This window comes from Nyctereutes procyonoides, unplaced genomic scaffold (genome assembly GCF_905146905.1).
Source record: "Nyctereutes procyonoides isolate TBG_1078 unplaced genomic scaffold, NYPRO_anot_genome, whole genome shotgun sequence".
Classification (NCBI taxonomy): domain Eukaryota; kingdom Metazoa; phylum Chordata; class Mammalia; order Carnivora; family Canidae; genus Nyctereutes; species Nyctereutes procyonoides.
Genome location: NW_026575131.1, coordinates 38,098,011 through 38,118,585, shown reverse-complemented (window position 1 = coordinate 38,118,585; position 20,575 = coordinate 38,098,011). Strand labels below are relative to the sequence as shown.

At 48.7% G+C, this 20,575-nt stretch overlaps 2 protein-coding genes across 6 annotated transcripts in view; both read left to right on the top strand.

Moving 5' to 3' along the window:
* The window catches only part of RAD54L2 (RAD54 like 2), a 125,637-nt gene extending 110,773 nt beyond the window's left edge, over nucleotides 1-14,864 (top strand). For 2 of the 3 annotated variants that reach the window (XM_055342810.1, XM_055342811.1), the window contains exons 19-22: nucleotides 1,862-2,061; nucleotides 3,138-3,227; nucleotides 6,037-6,129; nucleotides 8,012-14,864. In XM_055342810.1, coding sequence (XP_055198785.1) covers nucleotides 1,862-2,061; nucleotides 3,138-3,227; nucleotides 6,037-6,129; nucleotides 8,012-9,006 — 1,378 coding nt within the window. In that variant the 3' untranslated portion in view covers nucleotides 9,007-14,864. The remainder of the gene's footprint in view (nucleotides 1-1,861; nucleotides 2,062-3,137; nucleotides 3,228-6,036; nucleotides 6,130-8,011) is intronic. The other variant, XM_055342812.1, reaches the window with a different exon arrangement.
* Nucleotides 14,865-16,462: 1,598 nt separating this feature from the next.
* Nucleotides 16,463-20,575, top strand: part of TEX264 (testis expressed 264, ER-phagy receptor) — a 30,623-nt gene continuing 26,510 nt past the window's right edge. Inside the window, exons 1-3 of one of the 3 annotated variants that reach the window (XM_055342815.1) lie at nucleotides 16,463-16,553; nucleotides 17,528-17,602; nucleotides 19,833-20,124. In XM_055342815.1, the coding sequence (XP_055198790.1) occupies nucleotides 19,867-20,124 (258 nt within the window). In that variant the 5' untranslated portion in view covers nucleotides 16,463-16,553; nucleotides 17,528-17,602; nucleotides 19,833-19,866. The other 2 variants (XM_055342816.1, XM_055342814.1) reach the window with 2 other exon arrangements.

The window sequence follows — 20,575 nt, the reverse complement described above, 5'->3', positions numbered from 1 at the left end:
CGTGTTAAAAAATGACAAATGAGATTGTAAAAGAACTGAAACCGTGTAAATTTTATGAAAGTCTCTTATATTTGGTGAGTAAATTTGCTGCTTTTTGGTACAAGAAGCTTTGAAGAAAAACGTTATTCTCTTTCATAGCCTTCAGACTTTATTTCTGTGTCATTTTCCAGGATAGTGTTGCCTGGGAATGTTCTCCTTTTTTGTCCTCCACTCCTTTTGTTCTCTTTTCTGGGCTTTCCCATGTAACAACAGGAATGCCCAAACCTAAAGCTAGTGGAAGAAAAGCCATTTTTTGGGGGGGAAAGATGTGACAAATTGGTTGGGCTCTGAGGTAATGTCAGCTCCTTTTTTGGCCCAGCTCTGGCCCTATGGGAGGCACTAGCCTCTCATAGCACTTGATAAGCCATACTATGATCCTGCTGATTGCTCCTCCTGTCTGGGTGTACGTGAAGGGCGTTTCTGGCCCAGTTTCCTCGCTTTAGCTCCTCCAGAGTAGGGGGCTTACAATAGGTTCCTGTTACCCTGACTTTACTCTGATCTGACTTTGGATCCTGGGAAGAGTCCCACTGACATCTGACGAGAGCCCTGTAGCTCCTGCAAAGCCACCCTGGGCAGACTAAGGAAATGGGACCCAGAAATGGTGAGTTAGCTGTGCTGTTTGGCCTATCTTGAAATGTGGGAGTCCACAGGGCCCAGAGAGCTGCCCAAAGGTGCCTATCGCAACCTCAGAGCAATGTTCTTCAGTCGGGTAAGGAAGAATATACCAGTCCAGGGAGGTTCTCCCCCAAAACTAAAGACCAAAGGCACAAACTTCAGAATGCTTATAGACAGGGTCTTAAATCTTGAATCAGGAATAGCTTTCTCAGAGTACCAAATCCAGTTGAAAATGTAAAAGAATGAGGAGTGCCATGGGATAGCATTTTTGCATGCTGGCTTAAAACATGCATAGCTAGTGCTCAGGATGGCCATGGCCATGTGCCATTTAGAAGCCTGGTTTCTGTGAACAGCTTTTTGGCTGTTGCTGCTGCTTTTGTGGTGGTGATGACTTAAGAGGGCCACTTTGGACACTGGTCCCTGGAGGAGCCCAATGAAAGGTAATGTGGAGGAGAGAGAGATGTCTGCATTACTTATTGAAACTTGATATTCCAGGGATGCCTGGGTGGCTCAGCTGTTGAGTGTCTGCTGTCAGCTCAGGTCGTAATCCTGGGGTCCTGGATTGAGTCTCCACATTGGGTTCCCTGCGAGGGGCCTGATTCTCCCTCTGCCTATGTCTCTGCCTCTCTCTGTGTCTCTCATGAATAAATAAATAAATAAAATCTTAAAAAAAAAAAGAAAAAGAAAAACTTGAGATTCCAGAGAGTAAAGATGGTTGAAGTTGGACAGATGCTCTCTCAAGAGAACCTGAATGTGTGACATCACGTGGCCCTTTTTCCTTGGGTGAGTGGGAAAGTTTCACCCATTTGTCTTCAACTTGGCGATGCACTGTGTTCTTAAGATTTTTTTCTCCCTTATTGCATCTTTACCTCTCCCTAACTTCCCTCCAAGGACTAATTCCTAAAGTATGTAGACAGTCCGAATTCTAGAGGAGCAGGTGTCACCTTGCATCTCCATAAAGGTATTATTCACCAACATCTGATTCTTCTTAGACTCTGAGAGGCTTTATCCCTCACTTACACTTGGTCTTGGTCCTACCTCCAGTTTCCTTTTGAATTACCCCTACTCTACAGATTCTTCTGATCCTTCTCAGCAGCAAGTAAGGCTGTAGAATGGGGGAATCTAGAGAAGCTCTGCAGCCTTTGCAGAAACATAAGTAAGGGCTGTTCTGCTGAACTTTATTAGTTTGCTTGTCCTTCTCTCATAGGCAGCCAACACTGAAGAGTGATGAGAAGCCTGTGGCCAGTGTTCGCCCTGTGCAGTCCACCCCCATCCCCATGATGCCCCGGCATGTCCCACTGGGAGGCAGTGTAAGCTCTGCCTCTAGCACAAATCCAGCTATGAACTTCCCGATCAACTACCTGCAGCGCGCTGGGGTCCTTGTGCAGAAGGTGGTCACCACAACAGGTTGGGAATTCCTAGGTCCTCTTCTGGGGCTGCCTGTCCCTTTACTTTGTTTGTTCAGGAAGTATTTATAAACACCTTTTGTATTCTAGGCCTTACTGCATTGGCACTGTGGGTAAAACTAGAGAAGATAGTCCCTGATCTTGAGGAATTTGCATTCTGATGGAGTATCTTAAGAATTTTAGCAGAACAGGGTTTTTTTAAATGTGATATGTGGGATAGACTCTGAGCACTTCAGAGGTTGTGGAAATGTCACTGGGACACAGGGTTAGTCTGAGAGAGGTATGAATGTATTGAGTCCTAACTGTAGGGTTAGCTGTGTATAAAAGACAACATCAAACTCCCTACTTAATTAGAATACGTGAATGCTACTTGCTTCTTTCTTTGTGAGTGATACGGGTTGAGCATGGTGGGCCTGTGGTAGGAGGCTGGCAATCCATCTGTCCCTGCGATTGGTTCTGTGATTCAGGGTAATTGGGAAGGAAAGCATTTCTTGGAGCTGTGTTTCATCTTATTATCTAGAAATATTTATGGTATATAAATTTTAATAAAAATATCTTGATTTTTTTGAGTATGAAAATAATGCATGTCTATTGTAAAATATTTGTGAAATGGGTAAAAACAAAAAGGGAACCCCTTGTGATCCTACTTCTCTGCTGATTCTTGAGCATACTTTTTATTTTTTAGTTAGGTGTGAAGTAATACCAGCAAGGAAGAAGATGAGGCCACTTTTGGAGTCTAAAGAGATGTGGAGCAGATGGATGCAGATAGCTTAGGGAGGAGGAAAACAAACAAACCATCTGAACTAGAACCTTTTCCAAACTAAAACTCTATGAATTTTTAATTAAATCAAAGGAAATTGATCAGAAAGATGATTGGGTTTCTAAAAAGTTTCTCATTTTCCTAGTATTCTCTGTTAGACAACTGTGAGAAGAAGTCCTGCTTGCTTTATCCTCCTTGGTTCAGACTCCACTGAGAGGTTTTAGGGAAGCTACTAAGGAACAGGGGAGGATGTAGACTTAGCATCTTCTTGCCCTCTCAATCAAGTAATCTAAATATGAGGTCTTTCTCTTCACTAGATATTGTTATTCCTGGACTCAACAGCTCCACAGATGTGCAGGCAAGAATTAATGCTGGTGAGAGCATCCACATCATCCGTGGGACAAAAGGTGAGAGCCTGATCAAGATGCCCATCCTTTACCTTTGGTTCAGAGTGTGGAGCTAGGAAGCAGAAGAAATATATATGGCTTGAGTTAGAGGGAGGTTAGGGATTATCCTATAAGAGTGTCACATGTGGAAGAAGCATGAGAAAAAGACAATTCTAAGAGCTTAGCAGAGTTGGAGCAGGCCCAAAAGAGACTTGTTAGTGGCTTAAAAGAAGAGACTTAGGGCCCGTGCATTTCGCCATTGTTTTTTTGGAGAATGTTGCGATGGGTTTGTATAGACAACTGTGTTTTGTGTCAGTCTCAGCCTATTGATAATGATATTCTTAGCTAAAAGCACCTCATGACTCACCTGTTGGTATACTAATTGTGGCAAGCCCCCACAGACATTTACCAGAGCCAGTGTCATGACTGAACTGGCACTTGTGGTTCTTACTATGATTGCAAGATGTACCTTAGCAACAACCACCAGTGAACTTGGAAAAAACAAGGTTTATTACTCACAGATCCTGGAGGGCATACAGCATTCCAGGGCCACACAGTGAGGTCATAGGTAGAAAGAGAGAGAGAGAGAGAAAGGAGACTTGCGTCTTTACTAGAGTCCAGGTGTTGGGATGGTTAGTGTCTTGGAGTTTACTTTTGTTGATGAATTTAAAACATAAGAGCAGAAATTAGGGCATGGGAAGGGAAAAGCAGGGTCCACTCAAGGTCAAGCTTTCTGGGTTACTCTGGGCTCTCTGCAAGGGGAACTTGGTGAGGACAGCCTATTTCCTTATCTAGTTCTTTAGTTAGGAGCTGTGTCATACAGGTGCAATTTGTTTATTCAATCAAGATGGATGCCTTGGCCATCGAAAGCTTAATACTTGGCATTTAAACTACACACAGGGATTCCAAAAGTGGAGAGAAAGAGCTGTGGAATGGATTATAAGTGAACATATATGTTATTGTGTCCCCTTACCCACTTGCTCAGAGTAGAGTTGAGGTCTCCAACTAGGAAATGCATTGAGTAGATGAATTAGTATATGTGGGTTGCATGACAGATATTTTGAGTGTGGCAATTTAAGATTTATTTATTTATTTTAGAGAGGGATGGGGAGGAACAGAGGGAGAGGGGGAAAGAGTCCTTGGCAGACTCTGTGCTGAGTGTGAAGCCCAATGCAGGGCTCGATTCCACAATACCAAGATCATGACCTAAGCCAAAACCAAGATTGGATGCTTAACCAACTGTGCCACTCAGACACCCCTTGAGTGTGGTAATATTAAAAGTCCACTGCTTCTGGCCTTCTTACAGAGGGAGATGAGATTGCTGGAATTAGAAGTTTGGACTGGACATTGTCAGGATGCAATCTGAGCCTATTGTTCATATCATCCTTTACTGTATGAGGCTCCTTGGGGTTCTTTTTTTTTTTTAATTTTTATTTATTTATGATAGTCACAGAGAGAGAGAGAGAAAGAGAGGCAGAGACACAGGCAGAGGGAGAAGCAGGCTCCATGCACCGAGAGCCCGATGTGGTATTCGATCCCGGGTCTCCAGGATCGCGCCCTGGGCCAAAGGCAGGCGCCAAACTGCTGCGCCACCCAGGGATCCCCTCCTTGGGGTTCTTTGTTTATCAAGGAGATTTTGACCTTGCCTTGATGGGTTTATCAAGGAGATTTTGACCTTGCCTTGATGGCCTACCTTTAGGCTCAGGAAAAAGATGCCATGAAGCACATGACATAAAGAGAAGATTATAACCAGCCCCTTTACTAGGCTTGTCTTAGCCTAGAGCATAGGTCAGCAAACTATGGCCCATGGGCCAAATCCTGCCTGCCTCCTGTTTCTGTACCTGTGAGCTAAGCATGGGTTATACATTTTCAATTGATTGAAAAAAATCAAAAAAATATTTTGTGGAACCTGAAATATATGAATTATATGAAATTCACATTTCAGAGTCCATAAAGATAGATCTTTGGAGAACAGCCACCTCCAGCTGTTTTCATGCTATGGTAGCAGAGTTGAGTGGTTGCAACCTCATGGCCCACAAAGGCAAAAATATTTACTAACTGGTCCTTTAAGAAAATGTTTGCTGAGATCCCTGGGTGGCACAGCGGTTTAGCACCTGCCTTTGTCCCAGGGCACGATCCTGGAGATCCAGGATCGAATCCCACGTCGGGCTCCCGCTGCATGGAGCCTGCTTCTCCCTCTGCCTGTGTCTCTGCCTCTCTCTCTCTCACTGTGTGCCTATCATAAATAAATAAAAAAAAAATTAAAAAAAAAAAAGAAAGAAAATGTTTGCTGACCTCTGACCTTCCAGGAGATTGATCAAAAGACAGAGGTAGGTTAGTGTCCTATGGGAATAGAATGCTGGTCTTGAATTATTCCAAGGGAGAAGAGGGTGTTGAGGCAATGAGGCTCCTTCCTCACAGATCAAGAAGACCCTTGCCAGAGTCCTTTGGCCAGAACCAAGGCAGCCATCTTACTCTTTCTCCCAGCAACCTGTTTATTTCCTCCATTGTGTTAACCTTTCCCGATATTTTCTGGCATCTTTGTCTTTCTCCTCCTCTAGAGCCTGAGCCCCATGAGACAGGGCCCTTTTCTGTCTTGTGCTCTTCAGTGTCTAGAACAATACCTCAAACATGGTAGTCATGCTGTGTGGAATGAATGAATAATTTCGGGTCCATAGCTCAGTGCTCCACTTGTTATCTTAGGGACCTTGAGAGAGGGTATGAGACCTAATTTTATAGCTGTTTCCCAACCCATGGTGTCTAGGCCTAGAGTTTCCCAAAGTTGGCTGATTGCATGTCTGCTCCTAGCAGTTTTCCTCCTGTTTCTTAGGGACATACATCCGCACCAGTGATGGGCGGATCTTTGCTGTCCGGGCAACTGGCAAACCGAAGGTCCCAGAAGATGGTCGGATGGCTGCCTCAGGTATAGTGGCTTCTACTTTCTATAGATCTACATGGCATTTTTTTTGTTTGTTTTTGTTTGGTATATAATTAGTTTATTTTTTGAATAATGTATACATGGTTCACAATTCAACAAAAGGTGTAAGAGAGGTAAAGTGAAAAGTAAGTTCTTCTCCCTACAAGCCCCCAACCATCTATTGCTCCTTTCTGGAGGTGCTTTTCTCATTTGCTTTTTTCAGAGATCTATTATACATATACAGGAATGTATGTGCACTTCTATGTATGTGTGTCAGTCTCTGTGTTAAATATATATACATAACTTTTCTCCATTTTCTTTAAAGATTTATATATTTACTTGAGAGAGAGAGAGTGGGGGTGGGGAAGGGCAGATGGAGAGGAGAGAGAATCACAAGTAGACTCTGGGGTGAGTGAAGAGCCCAACATGGGGCCTTATCCCATGACCCTTGAGGTCCTGACCCAAGCCAAAACCAAGAGTCAGAAGCTCAACCAACTGAGCCACCCAGGCACCCCTCTCCATGTTTTTTTTTTTAATTTTTTTTAAATTTTTTATTTATTTATGATAGACATACAGAGAGAGAGAGAGACAGGCAGAGACACAGGCAGAGGGAGAAGCAGGCTCCATGCACCGGGAGCCCGATGTGGGATTCGATCTCGGGTCTCCAGGATCGCACCCTGGGCCAAAGGCAGGCGCTAAACTGCTGCACCACCCAGGGATCCCCCTCTCCATGTTTTTAAAATAAATGCTAACTCACAATACCATAGTGTTTATTTTTATTTTTTTCACTCACTAGTGTATCTCAGTGCTTGTTCCTTATCATTTCTTTAGATGTGCCTCATTGATGGTTTGCACAGGACACCATTAGATGGGTATAACACAGTGCATTACCGAGTTCCCTGTCCTTGGACATTTAGATTGTTTTATCTGCCCCACTCTGCCCCCCCCCCCCGCCCTTAACAGCAACAGGTCATAATCATGTGGATATGTCTAAAAGATAAATTCCTAGAAGTGGGATTACCAGTGGGATTACGTCAAAAGAGAGTGTGTGTGGCACATTAATAATGTTAGGAGCTCTGGCCAGGTTCTCCTCTATAGCGTGGCTTTCATCTATCCTCCTGCCATGGAGTATGAGCACTACACCGCTCTTGTTCCCAACTTTTATTATGGAAATTTTTATACCTATAGATAAGTTGAAAGAACAGCACCCATGTACCCCACATCTAGATCCAATGACTATTATTCTCATAAACTTTCTTCTGTTTCTCTCTCCTATTACTGGAACTATTTGTAAGCTGAAGATGTCATGTCATTTTGCCTTTAAGTACTTCAGCACACATCTTTTAAGAGTAAGGAGATTCTCCTCCTAGCCACAACACCATTATCACACTGAAACAAAAACATAAAACTCCATAGTATTACCTAAAATCCAGGCTGTATTCTCACTTGTCCCAGTTGTCTTTTACAGTGTGGATTTGGTTTTGTTTTTAAACAAGAATGGACCACTTTTTAAACTTCATTTTCCTTTTCTGTCCCATCCTGGTCACTGGTTGTCTCTGTCCCTTCTCAGAAAGAATCCAGCTAGTTATAAGAAGGATTTCTTAGCATTTCATATTCATTATCTCCTAGGATTCACCTTGATCTAATTTCACAGACTGGGGAACTGGGATATGGAGAAGTTACATGTCTTATCATAGACTTGTTTCCTCAATCAAATGATTTCTTTCTTTGTGACTGGGAAAAGTTGACTGAAGGATATTGTTTGGATATCATACTCTTTGAATTTGGAGGACCACAGGACAAGATTATTTTTTAATGGAATTTTTCCTATGTCCTCCTTCTCTCCCTGGCCATTCTGGTTCTCAGTGACCTACATTTTATTCCCCAGGTTCCCAGGGGCCTTCTCTCGACTCCACAAGCAATGGCAGACACAGTGCCTCATCACCCAAAGCCCCCGACCCTGAGGGGCTGGCCCGGCCCGTCTCTCCAGACAGCCCAGAGATCATCAGTGAGCTCCAGCAGTATGCAGATGTGGCTGCCGCCAGGGAATCCCAACAGAGTTCCCCAAGTTCCAATGCCTGCCTGCCTGGACCCCCAGCCCAACTTGTGGACAGCACTGCTGTTCCTGGGACAGCTCTCGGGACTGAGCCTCGACATGGGGGTCATTGCCTCAATAGTTCCCTCTTGGTGACCGGCCAGCCCTGTGGTGACAGGAACCCAGTGTTGGACTTACGGGGCCATAAGCGAAAGTTGGCCACACCACCTGCTGCCCAGGAGTCAGCCCGCCGGCGGTCCAGGAAGGGCCACCTGCCAGCCCCCGTGCAGCCGTATGAACACGGGTATCCAGTTTCTGGCGGGTTTGCCATGCCACCCGTCTCCTTAAACCATAACCTCACCGCTCCCTTCACTTCCCAGGCTGGGGAGAACTCCTTGTTTATGGGCAGTACCCCCTCCTACTACCAGCTGTCCAATTTGCTGGCAGATGCCCGCCTGGTATTTCCAGTGACTACTGACCCTCTGGTGCCAGCAGGCCCCGTCAGTTCCTCTTCCACGGCTACCTCAGTCACTGCCAGCAACCCCACCTTCATGCTCAACCCCTCTGTTCCAGGGATACTACCCAGCTACTCACTCCCATTCTCACAGCCACTCCTGTCCGAGCCAAGGATGTTCGCGCCTTTTCCTTCCCCTGTCTTACCCAGCAACCTTTCACGGGGCATGTCTGTCTACCCAGGCTACATGTCCCCACATGCAGGCTACCCAGCTAGTGGCCTCCTCCGGTCCCAGGTGCCTCCATTTGACTCTCATGAGGTTGCTGAGGTGGGGTTCAGCTCTAATGACGATGAGGATAAGGACGATGATGTGATAGAGGTCACTGGTAAATAGCTGGGGAGCCCCTCTCCACCTCACTTGGGGCCCCCGGCAGGTTGCCCACCAAGCTGAAAGGCAGCAATCTGGGCTTTCTGAGATTGGGCACTTGGCAGGAGGGAAAAGGAAGAGGACAAAGAAAGGTGGTTGACCATAATGGCAGGGCTCTGTTGCTGTTTAACAAAAGAGGCAAAAAAAAAAAAAAAAAAAAAAAAAAAGCCAACAGAGCAGCAATAGTGGGAAATCAGGGACCCAAAACAGGAATGGAGGGGCAGGGCAGCCTGCCTCTCTTCCTGCCTGCCTTGCTTATGCTGTGTGCTTGCTTGCTTGCCATCTGAGTATAGAAGCTCACATCCCATTTCTGTCTTTGGGAACATTCTCTCCCAAGAGAGCTGCCTTACTGGGTGACTTAGCTTGGCCTAGAGAGGGGAGGGGAGGGAAGAAGGGTAAGTGAAGGAGGGTGGGCAGGGAGAGCAGATGGAGATTTCATGTGAAGTGGAGTCCTTTTAGGGGCAGGAAAGAAGCAGACCAGGTATGTGTGTTTGTGTGTGTGCGCGCGTGCATGTGTATGTTTATGTCTATACGTGTATGTAACAGCAGGGATGGAGGTGGGAGGGGAGGGTGGGAGAGACTAAGGGGGAAACTAAAAAATGAATTTATTGTTTTTAAAGTGGAAATAAGAGTGTGGTGGTTCATGGCAACTATTATTAGGAACATTGGGATGAGCCCAGGAGAAGAGCCATGGAACCCATAAGTTTCCTTCTAGTTGGGTGAAAAGAAGGCCCAGCTAATCCAAGTCCCTGGTTATCAGAGCCACATTTATTTTGAATTTAGGGGAAATTATGAGAGAAAATGGGGCATTATCAATCTCTGTATCTTTCCCCAGTGGTTGTCTCTGAGCAGATCTCCCTTCCCAGGGTGTGAGATTGTCTGTGTGCAGAGGCTGGGACAGGGATACTGCGGTATATGAGCAAGAGATCATGGAGTTGTGGCCAGAATAGACCTTCACAAGGATGGAACTGAGCCCCCACCTGCCTATCCTTGTGGCCTTTCCTTTTCCTTTCCTTCCCCTCTAGAAAGCTCCATGTTAATTTATTTTTTATGGGCAATTATTTATTATTCGGACTTTCCTTGTGTCTTGTTTGGGGGGGGGGGGCTGGATTTGGGAAGGGTAGGGAATAGGAAGGGAAATGTTAAGATCTCCCAGACCCCATAACTGCTGGTGAATAAATCCCAGGTAGATGGTGAATTGACCAAGGAAAGAGAGTTAGGCTTGACCAAAGGTTACACTAAACAACTGTGTTTTCGGGAAATGGCCTCTCAGGAAGATCAGAGAATCTTGTGACTGGATAGTTAGTGGGGGTGAGACTCATTCCACAGAGATTGAAACTTGGGATCATGGAGTTTGCTCTTGGGAAGTCAGTGACCCCCAACTTGGAACGATGTCCTCTTCGGATGACCTTAGAGGCAGGCCCTCTGTGCTGAACAGTGAAACTATGCATTGGTGACTGCTGGGTTGAGAGAATAGGCTGTTGGTTTCCTATTGGGAAATGCTGTGGCCTCCTCAGTCTATCAGATGATTACTGTGGGCCTAGTGTTTGTTAGCTCTGTCCTCTGTGAAGGAACACAGAGCAGCCCTTCCTCTATAGGAGCCTTAAGTCTGGCTTTTGTCTGAAAGAATGCATCAGGCATTCTGGGTCTACCTTTCTTGTCAGTGGTGGGGAAAGGGGCATCTAATCTTTAAGTATAAACACTGGCTGTCTTCCTATTGGCTGTTTTTCCCCCTGCTACCAAGACTTTGCTAGGCAGTTCTTTATGATGAACAAACCTGTCTGGCTTTAGAGTTTTGCCACCTATTCATGGGTCATTCCCCACTGAGCAGCTGCTGCACTTGCCTCTTCCCAACTTTGGAGGCAGCTTAGCCAGGTCACCCCTAATAGTAGCTGCTTCTGCAATTCTTCTGACCAGCCTGTTTCCATTGTTGTAGGGCTTTAGCACATTCTGGGGTATTGTCCCCAGAGAAGAGACAAGGAAATGGCTGATGGGGCTGCATGCATGTGTGTGTGTGTGTGTGTGTGTGTGTGTGTGTGTGTGCGCACGCACGTGCGTGCATGCACATGCGCGCGTTTATGTGCTGTCTGGTTGCACCAAAAGTGGAACTTAAGGAGCTTTCACTCTCTGTTTTCATAGGTACCCTGTCAGACACTTAACTCTCCTACTCATAGAAGCCTTAGATCTACAATTTAGCTATGCAAATTATTTTAATGATTTTAAAATAGCAGTTCCAACCAGTGCTTTCTCTTCCAGATGCATCCCAAGAATGGATGCTGAAGGGACTCAGTTGGAGTGGGCTCTCAGGTTTGAGACTGGTGCAGTAGGAGTGAGCTAGCCTGGATCTCTGATTTGCAGAGCACACTCACAACCTGGGCTACAATTGATGCCTCTAAGGCCCCGGAATACTGAGATCCCAGAGACGTGTGTGTGTGTGTGTGTGTGTGTGTGTGTGTGTGTGCGCGCGCGCGCGCGCGCGCGCGTGTATGTGTGTATGGTGTTGGGGAAGGAGGAGTATGTCTGTGTTCACCTCTAGGAAATTATAGCAGCAGGCTCTGAGAATCTGGAAACTATCAGCAAGGAATTGAAACCAGTCACTGGAGGGATGGGTCTCTGAAGGTACCAGGAAGTGAATGGGTATTCTGAGAGGCAGCACATACCTTTTCTCTACCCACCGATTCCAGGGGCTGGGTCTTGTTTCAGGTCAGAAGAGGCAATAGTTTTGGGAGGCTGACCTGGCTAGAGAAGACTTTCTTTGATATGTGCAGCATTTATTGTATAGGGGGGATAGGGTGGGATCATGGGAAATTGGAATGCTACCAGTTTCATGTTTGGGGGTTTTTTGTTTTTGTTTTTTAATCTGAAAAACACTTTTCTGACTTTTCTGCTGTCTCTTTATGTATGCTGGTAGGCAAGTGTGCATGCACACCAAACATGAGCATGTGTGTGAGGGAAGCAGGAAACGTCTCAGAGCCCAAGAACATGTTTTACATGTTTTACAGCCTCTTTGATCAGAAACACTTGGTGGTGGCTTCCACCTGCCATCCGTCCAGGGCTGAGTAAAGGAAGGGTGGTGATATGGGATGGAGGTGGGGGTGGGGTGCAGTAGGTCAGGCCCCTCAGAATTTTCCCTCACCATTGTCTTCCATAGGATGTATTCAAGCCCCATCCATCTGGTTTAGTTAGCCTAAATCCTCAGGCTAGGGTATATAATACTACATTAATGATTCAGGATTACCATTTGTAATGATACCCAATTTCCTTTTCTTAATATCTTTGTGGATAAAAATTGAACCAGAGACAAAGTAGCCATTTCAGTAAGAAAGTAAGTGAACCATGTTGGATCAGATCATCGGATATCTGCCAAGTCCTCACCCCCTCAAGTTATGCTTCTTGAGCATCTATTTCTTTCTGGTCCCTGGAACTCTCTTCCCTAGGAATTAGTGTGTGGTATTTCTCTGTATACTTGTGATTCAAAACTAAATATGAAATTCCCCTCTCTAGGGCATGAAGCAAATAGCTGGGGTAAAGTTTTGCTGATAGGTTGAAACACTCAACCAAACTGTAGCAGTCTGGATGGGACTGTCACTCCCAAAGCTTTCAGCAGAGCAAGGCCCTCGGTTTCAGTCCGTTTGAGCCTAGCGTTGCTCTGGAACTGAGTCCTCATCCCCTGGGGAAAGTCTGGGGGGTTTACATTCCTTATTTCTAGTGTTCCTGGCCATGACCCCCTTCCTCCCACTTTGTTTCCTGTGATTTCTCAGGAAACCAGTTTCCCTTCTGAGCCATGGCCTCCTGTGCACTCAGCTAAGTCATTCTTTCCCCAAAAAAACCTCCTCTGAGAGAAGAGCTCTTAACCCCAATGGACTCACAGAAGACTTTCTGGCCCTCCTCTAACTTGTTCCCAGGAAATCTGCACCTCAAGGCCTGAGAATGCTGCGCTTTCCATCAGTCACCTTCAGACTCTGTCCCCTTCTACTGACTCTTCTGCCCTACGTGTTCCAATGTGACTCCTTCATGTCTCTTCTGTGCCACTAGCTTGGCCCTAGGCCTTTTATGAATACCCAAGTCTTAACGATGAACTTCCCAAGCAGGCAGTGTCCAACTTCTTCACTCTTCAGGGACCTGAGTCTGCCCCTTTCCTTTCACAAGTTAGTTGGTTATAGTAATCCAGTGCATTGGGAAGAGGTAGCCAGGTAGGCTGCAGAGTCTAGTGCAGAGGGCTGGGGAGATTTGGATACTCTGTTACCACTACTGGGATGATATTCTGAAGAGGGGACCTCATACTGTGACCTGACCCAGGACCCTCCTCTGGAAGAGAGCTCAGCCCAAGTGTGTATGTGCATGAGTGTGTGTGCGTGTACATGGGTGCGTGCGTGTGCACGTGCGAGATAGAGTGTGCACTCATGGGCATGGGTGTAAACTGTTATCTGGTTGTGTTACTCAGGGTGGGCTGGGGGCTCACAGGAAAAAATCCCCCTCAGCCTGCCCAAGACTGGTTTTTTTCCTGTACCCTCTCTAGAAGGGTCAGGGGAAGGGTCCAGGTGGGTTGAGGGGGTCGCAGTGGATAACCACTGAGGCCACACTGCTGCCGGGAAGAGTAGGGGGATATGAAATGGCCCCAGGGACCTGGCACTTGGCTTTGGTTTTCCATCTTCTTTCCTCAGGATGCCCCCTGAGGCCTGGGACCTGCTGCACCTGGCTTTGAGGAGCATCTGTGGCTGGGTGCTCCAGCTGCTGGTGTGATCATGGGCTTCCCTCCTCTCTCATCAGGGCAGGTGCTCCTGCCCCAGAGACTGGGCAACTGGCTGTTTCTATGACGTATTTATTTTTACTTGTGTTTCATGTCACTTTTTTAAAAAAGCAAACAGAACAATTGTAAGTCAGTATAACTGCCTATCAGTTTTCTTTATTTCTCTTTTTGTAAAATAAAATTTAAACTCAAGAAGGCAGTGTTGTTTGATCAAGGAATTGTCTGAACAGCTATTTGGCTGGATGGTGGTGAAAGGGATATAACCAGAGTATAGTGGACACTGAGATGCCACTTGGGTTTGGTGGGTTGGGAGAGGGAGGTGGGAATAGAAGGCAGACTGCTGGCAGGCTTTGTTGCAGTGGGGTTCACTAGGCTTTTTCTGCCTTTGCTCACTGAAGAAAACCACATTTCCAGGCTATAAAGGAAACAGTGAAACTGACTCAGAGTAGTTTGAGGATAGATGGTCCTCAATCAAGGCAAGTCCTGTTGGCGCAGCCCTAACCAGAGTGGGTGGCTGGGGATTAGGTACAGCGTGCATGCCTTCAGAGGGTGGGAGATGGCTGGTGGCAGGGTCTGCAGACCATCTTACACTGTATATGTCCTCTCCATTTGTCCTCTGAGTTAGTGATTCTAACCACTGCCTCACCGAATTAGCCAGGCTTTGGAATATGAGGAGATAAGGGAAGGTGGGAGTAGTCCACCCTTTGTCTCTCCAAGTTTGACCCCTGTAAGGGGAGGAGCCCTAGGGAAACAGTCTCTGGAAGTTTACTGGAGGAGAATTAAAGAAGCTCTGTGGGGATTTCTTGGACAGAGAAAGGCAGGAGGGAAAAAAGGCTAAATACGGGCTCATGAGAGAATATATGTTACTGGGGGAGAGAACTGGGAGTGGAGTGTGGGTAGGGCAGATGGCTAGGTGAACATGTCAGCTTTCACCTGTTTCAAAAGGGAAGAGGAACAATTCACTTGGTAGCTTGTCTTGGCTGCTGCCTCCTGGTGGCCAGCAGAGGTCTTGTGGAGATCCCTACCAGGGTTGGGCTTGCTCAGTTGGGAAGCTGACAGAGATAAAGGAGGTGGGGGGGGGGTCTTCTGGCCAGCAGCCTCAGTCTCGGGCTGACTCTCACAACAGAGGCGGTGAAGTTCCTAAGGCACACCCTGAACTATGAGTTGGCCTTTGGAATTCCCCAACCAGCCTGAAGGAAGTGAGCAGAGAGGGCAAGAGGAAAGGCAGCTCCATACAACGGGTTTCCTAGGAGAAGCTCATCAGATTCTGAGAACAAGAAAAATGCCCCAGCAAATATGGGCAGAAGCTGTATGGTCTCTGAACCATGAACTGGCCCTTGTCTCACAGGAAATGGTTCTAAGTGTATAGCCCACTTACCTGGAACACTTAAAGGATTTGATCATGTATTTGATGTCCATAAGCAAAACAACTGCCATGACCCTGCCAACCCAACCTTGAGTGCCTGTGAAAGGCCAGCTGCTCTTTCTGCCAGTGTTTGTCTGGAGAGCTGAGGTCAGTCTTGGCCCTGTGGATGAGGGTCATCCTTTCCTGCCTGTGGAAGGAACTGTGTGAAGTGGTGGGAAAGGAAGCCAGGATTATGAGTGCCTCTGTGCCCACTCTGCCCTTTGCTAGTGCAGCAGTGGGATCCACTTTAAGATGATTCCTCTTCCAATAGCAATCTTCCGTGTCAGGAGCACCAAGTTAGCTCTTGGCCCAGCCTGTCTTGTAGCCAAGCTTAGGAGCATAGTTGTCCCATCCCCTTGCCCCTCCACTGCAGGACTGGGCCTCTCAGGAGGGCAAAGTTTGATCTTTGGGGCTCTAGAAGAGTGCTTTGTAGTTTGTAGGTCCTCGGAAATATGAGCTGAAGATTCAACCTATGTTCGAGGAGCTTACACTTGATCTGGGAGTTACCTAGAACACTTTTAACTAGAAGGGCAGACCAGCCTCCACCCAAGCACATCCTGGGCTCAAGAGAAAGGAGCCCGGAGGGGGGCGGTTCCTGGTTAGCTCCAAGGGGGCGGGGCGTTGGTTTTGCTCACTCAGTATCCCCAATCCCTAGAACTATCTTGGCAGAGAGCTTACTGAATAAGTGTTGGGTGGATGAATGACCAATGAATGACCACTCCTGTGCTCTGGTTAGGGGTGCGGTGGGGTGGAGTGTTGGGAGACATGACTGACACTTGCGCTGTTCCAGAGGTTGGATCCGCTCGCTTCTTCCCTGAGTCCAAGTTGGGCGTCAGTTTCCTCGGTTGTAAAAGGGGGGCAAGTAGCCTTGCCTTGCTGGGTTCCCAGGTCTGCCGGGAAGCTTCAGTGAGAGAAAGTGGCAAGACGAAGTGTGATACAAATAAATGCCAGAGGCGGATACTGCTGTGCTGAACTTCCCAAGCCTTTTCAAACGCTTCACTCTGGTGCGGTCTTCCCTGTTGGAGCCCAGCCCAGCTCTCTACTGTGACCCACCACGCTGACTGCCATCAGCCTCCCACGACTGAGGCCCGGTAAGTTGTGGAAGGCGGGAAGGTGCTCAGCGGGCTCCGCCCCCGACGGCTGGGGAGGAGGGGAATGGGCGCCGCTCGTTGCTATGGAGACTGGGCGGGGCAGGCCTCCGCCCTCCGGGTCCCGCGCGCGCGCGCACGCGCCCACGGCCACGGCCACGTCCCGCCGCGAGAGGGGCGGAGCGAGCGTGCGCGGCGGGCGCGCGCAGGCTCCGCGACCTAGCCCGGAGCCGCCTGCGCCGATCGGCGTCCGCGGCGGGCGGCCGCTGAGGTGAGGGCCGAGCCGGAGGAGAGGCGTCCCCGCCGGGGCGGCCCCACGCGCGCCGAGGGCCTGGAACCTCCGTCCGCCTGGGCGTGGCCTCAGGGGCCCCCGCGTCCCCTCCGTGATCCTCGCGGCCCAGGCCGCTCTTTGCATCTCGTCTCACCCGCAGCTGGCCCTGACCCGGTCCAAGGGCTCAAAGGTCTTGGACCAGTCCACCACCCCGGGCCGCCCTGCTTCGGCCTCCGGTGCGGGGCACGCCCCGAGGCAGTGAAGCCGGAGCGGGGTGTGGGGGTGGGGAACTGAGGCCAGAACCGCACTTTAACTCCGCCCCTGCCCCTGGAGGCCGCGCCTCGCAGCGGTGGCTACAAACTTTAGCGTCTCTTAACTCGGGGAGGTGTGTGAGGCCCGGTGAGGTCGTGGCTGAAAAGAAAGGTTCTGGGTAAATACGCGAGGTGCGGGTGAGCAGCGCTGGAAGCCCAGAGTGGGAGGCGGCGCGCCCCCTTCCCGCTCAGGCCACTCAGAACCCCGGTCTGTCTGCTCTCCGCCGGCGCCGAAGTTGAAAGGCCTGGCCCGCTGCCGCGGCGCAAGTGAGCAGCCTCAGGAAGCCGGCGCGGGACAGCCCGCCCACAACCCCGCCGCCTGAGGCGCCCACCCCCGGTCTCCGACCTGAGGAGACCCTGAAGCCGGAGGGGGACAGCCTGCCCCGTGTCAGCGGCCGGGGCTGTTTCAGAGCCAGGTGCGGTGGCCGGAACCCTCCAGGAAGAGGACTCCAAGAACGGGGGCATGAGCATGGCCCCACTCTGAGTTGACCTTCCGAGGCCCAGTTGGGCTTCTGATTTCCGTAAGGGGTAGGAGGACGAGGTAGAGGTGCAACCTTGTGGTGAAGAGAGAGTTATTGTAGAGGCCCTAGTGGGCTTTCCCTGAAAAGGGAACAGTCAAGGCAGGGGTGCCCGGCTCAGTGGTGATTTTCTCTCTGCCCCCAGCACTGGAGCACTTGAAGCACCTGGTCCCTGCGGCGCTGGATGCTATGAGTTGCTAAAGTGAGCCTGTCTTTTCAGGTGAGCTTCCCCAGCCCTCCTCCTGCCCTTTCTCTGGAATATGGGGGAATTCACTTTTCCCTGCCTCAGTCTTGTGCAGACCTAAGTTCTGGGATCCCATTTTCCCCTCTCTTCTGGGTAGTTCAGGAGGTGAGAGGAAGAGGGAGGTGGGAACTGCGTTGCTTTGAGGAGGATGGAGAGTGTGCAGCAAAGAGGGTAGGTCAAATGAGGGATGGTCACTCTCAAGGCAACTGAGAGACCTAGCTGCTGAGTGAGAGCTCCCAGCTGAGAGCCTTGGGTTCAGAGATGTCCCAGCATGGATCAAATGCTTGAGGAAACCCTGTCATCGGGAAGGAGAATGTGGAAATGGATCTGGATTCAGACTGCTTGGATTCCCATTGCCTGCATTTTAGTCTGGGGCTCTATTTAGTACCTGTGTGACCTTAAGCAAGTCTCTTAACCTCTTGATTCATACCTATCTATCTTGTCTTGAAGATTAATAAAGTAGCTGTGTTTCAACATTTAGATAGTGCCTGGCATATAGTAAGTACTTGGTGAAAGATTTATCATCATCATTATCACCAAAGAGAACAGGAATGAAATTAAGTGGAGGCAAAATGCATCCAAAAAGAAGCACAACTGTGGGGCAGGAACACATATGGGTAAGAAGACCAATGTGATGCACCTCAATGTTAGGACATCAAAGATGTAGGAGTTTAGTTTGCCTCTTTATGAGGCAAACATTATGTGTACATTGACTCCAAAGAATTTTTCAGTAAAAAAAAAAAATTGATTCCCAGAACCCACAGGGTACAAATTATTCCACAGAACTAAGTTTTCTATAGAGCTGAAGTGTTGTCTTGCAGCTCCCAAATCTTTTGAATTTTAAATTCTTGGGGTGAGAATGTTATGTTCCTCTAGTGGGTCATATGTTTCCCTTCCTCTTTAAACAGTCTTCTCTGTGCTGTGATTTTCTTTTCCCCCCTGGGTGATTCAGGTCAAGCCCTCTGTATAAGAGGTTTAGACTTCTGGCCCCAACCTTCATGGAGGGCTGAATGGTCTGCCTTAAATGGCTCACATACCAGCCTCTGTTGTGTTCTGGGCCTGCTCTTGGATAGCTTCTCTGCTTTTTTTTTTTTTTTTTCTTTCCTTGATATGAATGTCTTGTACTACACAAAAAGGAATGAGGAAAGGCCAGTGGAGAGGAGGGGCAATTGTCAGGTAAACAACATAAACACAAAAAAGAAAAAAAGACTCCCGCACCTCACCTCATGCCTTGCTGTGAACTATCTAGTAGAGGAGGTGGGGTGGCAGGATCAAAACCACAAAAAAATTCCAAACACCTGGAGATGCTGGTGGAGGGGAAGAATAAGGCAGCAAGTGGCCCCAGCTGTTACTCCCCCGATGCCAGCACCCTTTCCCCATGGGATGAAGTGCTTGGGCCAGGGAGTAGTAATTGTTCTCCCTGGTGTGTTTCCATTTCTAGCAAACTTTCCTTCCTCCCCCTTGTTTCTAATCTATGGGCTGAAAAAGTGGGGGTGAAGCTTGTTAGCACCAGTGGCTCAAGTCTGGGCAGCACAGTGCTGGACTTTGTTCTGGCTGCTCAGGCTGGTTTCATCTTTCCTTGGTTCTGGATAGATGAATTGGCTGGATAACAAGATTCTGAGGGACAGATGTGCTTTAGCAAAGGAGAGTTTCCTGTGAGAGTTTCTTCCTGGGTCATTTTCTCCCTGGGGTTTTTTCCTTATGGTTTCCCTATTTTTTGATAAATGATTGGGCCTAGCACTTGCCCATCTTCCCCTTGGCAGTGGTCCATGAGGCCTGGGGAGGCTGGGCAGGCAGTGTGGCAGTGTGTGGGAAGGAAGAGGTAATGTAGGGAAAAGGCAGCCTGGCTGACATCTTGCCCATCTTGGGGAGGCTGGTCAGTGCTGGAAGTATGTCCCTGGCTGACTCACTCCTGTGCTCCTCTATGACTCAGTTTCCCCAGGTGTGACCAAGGCTGCCAGCTGACAGGCAGAGCTGCTCTGAGAGCCTCAACAATTGTGATTAAGAAATAAAGAGGCTTGTGGCTTCAGTCATCCTTTATAGCTCTCTTCTGGGTCACTCTGTGTGTAAACACCCTGGCTCCTCCCCCTCCTGGGTCAGAGCACCCAAGGCAGGACTGAGGTTGGGCCAGAAGTGGTTGGCAAGCAGGTGGGGACATTGGTCAGAGCAGGCTACCAGCCTCCTCTCCCTCCTGTCTCTTTTGCAGCTGTCTTGGGGCACGGTGTGGGGGGCACAGAGCCATGTCTGACCTGCTCCTCCTAGGCCTGATTGGGGGCCTGACTCTGCTGCTCCTGCTGACACTGCTGGCCTTTGCTGGATACTCAGGGCTGCTGGCTGGGGTGACCGTGAGTGCCGGCTCACCCCCCATCCGCAATGTCACCGTGGCCTACAAGTTCCACATTGGGCCCTACAGCGAGACTGGGCGGCTTTTCACCGAGAGCTGCAGTGTCTCCCCCAAGCTCCGCTCCATCGCCATCTACTACGACAACCCCCACGTGGTAAGGAACCTTCTGTTCCCTGGCTAGGGTTCCACCCCATGGCTGGACATGGGGCAGGGGTATTGTAGTTTCTGAGGAAAGGGTGGGAAAATCTGTTGGTCCTACAGACCACCTCCTCTGTGAGCTTGAAGCTCCTTTCAGATTTAGTCTGGAGTCTTACTCCAGGCATCCTTTCTACTTCTCCAGATCTGGTTCTCGGCTCATGGCTACCCATGTACTTCTGAATGCAGGGGCCACATCATTGTGTGTCCCTAGTTTCTTCCAGGGCTTTGGTCTCCTGCCTCTTCTTGCTGTCCCTCTCTCTTCCATCCCCACTTGAGGCTAGTACTCTAAGACCAGCTGTTCAGATTCCACCTGCTCTTTGGGGTCGTATCTTGTTTCTGTGCCTTCCCTCTTTCAGCTTTCCTGCTGTGGCTACAGCTCCTCAAGCTGTTGAGAGAGCAAGTCCTGG